We start from the raw sequence: 5,315 nt of genomic DNA on the forward strand, positions 1-5,315 counted from the left end.
AAAGTAAAGGTGGCAAAAGGGTGAGTGGCGTAGCTGAATTATATAAAATTGAGTGAGGTTTGAGTAGATTTTACACACGAGTGGTAATAATTTCATTTTTTTTTTTTAATTTTAGAAGATATTTAAGATTAGGATTTATCATTACTTTATAATTCAATATTAAATTTCATCATTAAACTTTTAATTTTTATTATTTTTTAACCACAAACTTTAAAACCAATATTTGCTACTTACATTAATTATATATTTCAATTACTTTGTGTAAAAAAAAATAATGAAATTGAAAATATATTAACAAAATTAAAATTCAATTTAACCACAAAATTTCAGCTTAATCTAAAAAAAAAAGAATAAAAATAAGTTTGACAATATAACTAAGGTGAAATATTAAAATAAACAGTATAATGCTCATCCCTTAAGCTAAGTATAGGTTGTAGAAGAAAACTTCTTGTCGCTCCTTTGGCCACGAAGCTGATGGGATGATATTCACTAACGCCCTTCGATAACAAAAAGCTGGCTGCCTGTTTAGATTCCGGCAATGAGGGGTTGCAGGTAAGCTTCACATTTGGACATGAAGTACAGTTGGCGGAAGCAGTTAAACCACTGTTCACAAAGCAACCCATTTTACTATCTGCTTCCAAAGAAACTGTATTGTTGTTTCCATCCAAGCCTGACACCAAATGGAAAGTGGAAGGCCCATTGGCAGTGGCAGCGTTTATAACCACAAGCTTCTCATCTGCTCCTTGGTGTCCCATTGCCATTCCTGGAAGATCAAATGGTTCTAGTACAACTGCTTTTCCTATAACATCTTTTATTGAGGAAAATCCTTTGAAGTTTGGGTCATTTATGACGAGCCTGAATGTGGCATTCACTGATGTGTTGGTGCCAGGTTGAGGATAAGTCTGCATTATCATCGATTGATCATTCTTTGATAAGGCAAAAGTGTTGCCTCCAATGGATTGTGAGAACGAAACTAGATGGGAATTGTAAGTTGGAGGAACTGGAGTTATCCAGTCTGAAAGAGAAATTACTTTCCCAATTTTGATATCCCAATCACCATTGCTGAGACCAGCAAGAAGATATGGGCCAAATAGTATTGCTTGAACAGAGGCATACTCCGGTCTGTCATCTGTGTTTCAATTTATTATTATGTCATATCATGCAGTTGAGTTGTTAATTTTTCTTACCAATCAATCAAACTATACGAAGAGATAACCTTGAATATGCTCCAATCTTAGAGTAATTGGTAGCTGAAGACTCAACTTATCACCAGAATTCCATTTCCTAGTGACTGAAAGAAAACTACCTGCATTGGAAATATTAGATAGCATAATGTAACAAGCTCATAACAAATGGATCAAAATTCTATTCTTTTTTATATTGATACTTTTGCTTTTAGTTAATAAAAAACAACGAGAAAAAAGCAAAATAGAAATCAAACAAACGGAGCTTAAGTAATTTCGGACCTGGAGTTGTAAGAGGCAGATGTTGATAATTTATTGCTGCTTTAGCACCAACTGAAGGTGACCAAAAAGGCACGCGTATATACAAGACGACTTCATTTGCAGTGCCCTGTAGAAAATCAGGATCCCAAAAGCAAATCATTGATTGGAGAAGGGACAGATCAAAAGTGTGGAATTAATATTATCTTATGCCTACCTGTTTAGGGAAAGTTATTTCCACTCTTAAATGTGGATCCCACGAAGAAACAGGATGAACTATCTGGTGAATCTCTGTGTTTCCAGATTTCCATTGAAGAAAGCTTGATATAAACTGAATGATGTAAAGAGTGGGAGTAGATCCTCCTTCTTCGAAGTATATGGAATCTCCCAACTTTGCGAAGGTTTCAACGGCTTCACGATCGATCATTGGTATATCAATAGTTAGCTTTTGGTTTCAGGGATTGAAATATAAAACAAAAAGCGGATAAAAAAAGGGAGCCAGGCTGCATGCAGTGACCTGTTCCATAGCAGCACCAAAAAGCATTAAAGGGTGTTCCCCATCCCCATTTGCTTATGGCCTTGGAGACACCACGACCTTGCGGGAAAAAATAGATATAAACCCCTGGTTCTCCTCTCTGAATACTTAGAATACCATTTGTTAATGCACGTTCGTAGTATTCTGCATATTCAATCTGCTTGCTCGATCGAAACAGTTGCCGAGATACCTATAATATAATTCAGTCACAAAAAGCTGATCAAAGAATTCTTCTTCTGCGATTTCAAAAGTGTAACATTTATTATTTGAATGATGCCAATGCCATACCTTTAGCATGTTATAGGTTGTACATGTTTCTTCATTTTGTGTCTCTAGGGTTGTTGCCAACCGCTTAGGATCAGTCCTGCGCTCATCAATTCAAACAACGGAAGATGAACAACACTATACGCAAGACCAAGAGAATTAATATTGTAGAGACTATAACAGAGATGTTAATCTTACCAAAATTCTCTGACGGTTGTCCCTCCTGTGGCATAGCAGTGAGAAGAATTTACAATGTCCATGAAATGGCTACCTATTGCCTAGATATACCAAACTCAAAACTGTCAACAAATATAGCATTTGCTGATTTTTCTTTTATCTTTTTGGACCTATATATTTAAGTAGTAATAAAACAAAGTAATTACCAGAAAACATAAATAGAAAAGGAGGCATGCATTTCACATCTCCAAATGCTAAAATTTAACTCCTCCACAAATAAATTCAACTATCCAATTTGCAATTTCGCCAAAAACAATTGTTTTTCTCCTGAATTTTCCAATCAGTGATTAGAAGAAAAAATCATTTCCTTCTCCATTTCGCTTCCCTCTCCTCTTCCTAATTTCTCCTTCCATCCTTCCATTATATATATATAGAATGTAAGCATCTTATCAAATTTACACACCTGATAGAGTGGTTCGCCAGTAATTTCATATCGCACTTGAGATCCAATGACAATAGGGATATGTGTATTTCCGTGGTAACCGGATATCTCGTCCTCCTAATATAAGAAAATTGAAAAGTATTCCACAACTAAAATACACAAAGAAAAAGAACCAAGCAATAGCATGCATGCACGATGTAATTAATATGATGTGGTGAGTCACAAACCTGTAAGACTAGGCCTCCTAGAAAGCATGGTTTGTCGAAAAGGCGACCCAGTAGAAAATGCTTTGGTTCTCGCTACAATTACAATTTCAATTACAAAAAATAATGAAATGTAAGTTCATTATAATTAAAGAGTTAAAGATTTTACAAGTACCGTAATGCTGTATAATCTATAAAGAAGTTCATTCATGCCGCCGTGCTCTTCATTGAGTATTAGATAATGTCTTTCTACACTGTACTTGGATATCACATTCACGACACGTTTGTAGAAGTAATCAACCATCCATATTAGCATTTTCAATGCTTCAGGATTTCCGACAATCGTATGCTGATCCAAAAGACCTGCCATTATCTATAATTTTGTATTTCCCTTGTTAATTAATTAAACATTTCATATGAATTAAAATGTAACAAAAAAAAAAGAAAAGAAAAGAAAAGAAAAGAGAATTAACATACATACCTTATGAATGGTATAATATGGAGCCCAACATGGTTTAAGAGCTTCAACATCATCAAATTGCTTCGAGGGAAATGCAGACAGATATCCAGTGCCTAATTTCTTCTGACACTCAGACAATGCTGAGAGAACTGCAGACATTTTCTTGTAGAGACTCCCGTTCTTTGTACTTGCCCACATCAATGCTGTTGCGCTCAAATAATGCCCTAAAAAATCCATAATATATAGAAGAATGCTATGTCTGTATCACAACTTATTAAAGTAGTATAGTGTAAGAAACTAATGAATAAACCAAACAAACAAACCAAGAAATTGATATATTGTTTCATGAGATCCAACATAAAACCGAACCAAAATCACTCACGGTGAGATGAAATGAGAAACCCTAAACGCTTACCATTAAAATAAGATTTCATTGACCATATGTATGAAAACAAACTTAAACTTGTATAACAAATGATCGCAATATTTAAAAGTGGAATTAAAAATTGCACTGACCTACAAAATGTCCACGCAGGTCACCGGTTGGTTCCTCCCAGCCACCATATGGATGCCCCGGTGTGTGAAGGCCAGAAGTGTTCCTAAAACTCCAAACCAAGCGGTCCACATCCAACATCAATAAATACTCTAAAGTCGTAAGCTGTGCCCGTCCGTGAATCCCTTTGGGATCTAATCTCACAGCCTGCAATGGTATTTCTTTGAGAAAATCACCGGGCACTTGAAACCTTTCTAGTTTTTGCTTCACCTTATCCCAGTTGAACTCGTCTAAGTTGGAAACATTGGCGGACCGACCATGATAAGGGGCAGCAGCTGCGTGTCTCAAATTCCCTGCAATCTCTGTGTTATGGTTGGTGCAAACTTTACACATAGCAGCAGCACATAGTGAAAAGAGCACCAAAATCCAGATAAAAGATTGACGGACCATTTTTTTTTCCATGTTTGCTTTCAAAAGGAAGCAACAAGAGAGAAAGCAATTGTAAAGCAACTTTCAGTTTACATATCTATATATTGACATTGAATACCGAATATTTAGCTGTAATCTATGTGAGATAAGTATCGAAATATTCTCTTGGATAAGAAGATAATCTTGGGTTGACCACTATTATTTATTGAAATCGAACGATTAATTAAAGATCATTTAGTATTTTAAAATTGAAAAAGCAATAATAGTGCTAAATTCTTCTTCTTCTTCTTAGTATGGAGTAATTTGACCTTTTTTTTTTCCTCTCTAAATTATCCAATTATGCACGGTGGGATTACAAGTACACAAGCAAGAGTTAAAAATAATTATAGATCAGTTATTAGAAAAAAAAATGGTACACAATCATAATTGAAAATTTTACAAATAAAAAGAAATAATAAAAAAATCGAGTAGGTGCTTCTTACTATAATATTAGTTATATAAAATTGGACGCTTGTTAAATTGCCGTGGTTCTAACAAGTAGCATATTGATGTGGATGTCTATGAAAGTTGGCTGGAGCATAAAACTCACTTTTACGGTAAATTGGACTACATGAGAGAGTTAGGGTGCATGGGAGTATTAATTATATTGGATTCAATGCGTGTTAAAATTGTCATGATTTTAACAAATGTTATATTTTGTCCCTGGTCAAAAAATAATTGAGTAGATCCTTCTGATTAATTTTAAATTACTAAAACTTTGTTTGACAATACAATTAGTATTGTGTTCGATCACAATGGTCAAATTTGATCATAAATGGATAGGTGAAAGAAATACAAAAAATTATGTTTTCTTTTTAATTATTTTCATAA

At 34.5% G+C, this 5,315-nt stretch overlaps 1 protein-coding gene across 1 annotated transcript; it reads right to left on the bottom strand.

The window, feature by feature from the left end:
* Positions 1-322: 322 nt before the first annotated feature.
* LOC111292729 (uncharacterized) lies at positions 323-4,569 on the bottom strand. The gene is made up of 12 exons (XM_022885249.2): positions 4,040-4,569; positions 3,545-3,747; positions 3,239-3,436; positions 3,088-3,159; positions 2,882-2,977; positions 2,440-2,519; positions 2,266-2,341; positions 1,960-2,167; positions 1,660-1,853; positions 1,467-1,572; positions 1,217-1,306; positions 323-1,129 (listed from the first exon to the last, which is right to left on the bottom strand). The coding sequence occupies exons 1-12, from the start codon at positions 4,476-4,478 to the stop codon at positions 375-377; spliced, it is 2,517 nt and encodes an 838-aa protein (XP_022740984.2). The 5' UTR covers positions 4,479-4,569; the 3' UTR covers positions 323-374.
* Positions 4,570-5,315: the final 746 nt, after the last annotated feature.

This window comes from Durio zibethinus, chromosome 10, assembly GCF_047325235.1.
Source record: "Durio zibethinus cultivar Kanyao isolate XHJ-2024 chromosome 10, ASM4732523v1, whole genome shotgun sequence".
In the NCBI taxonomy this organism is placed as follows: domain Eukaryota; kingdom Viridiplantae; phylum Streptophyta; class Magnoliopsida; order Malvales; family Malvaceae; genus Durio; species Durio zibethinus.

Bases quoted from the DNA above. Each gene is read 5' to 3' on its own strand.
- LOC111292729 (XM_022885249.2), bottom strand. From the start codon at position 4,478: ATGGAAAAAAAAATGGTCCGTCAATCTTTTATCTGGATTTTGGTGCTC. The intron at 3,437-3,544 runs GTATGTATGTTA...ACAAAATTATAG, and splicing joins CATATTATACCATTCATAAG to ATAATGGCAGGTCTTTTGGA. The intron at 1,854-1,959 runs GTCACTGCATGC...TCGATCGTGAAG, and splicing joins TTGGTGCTGCTATGGAACAG to CCGTTGAAACCTTCGCAAAG.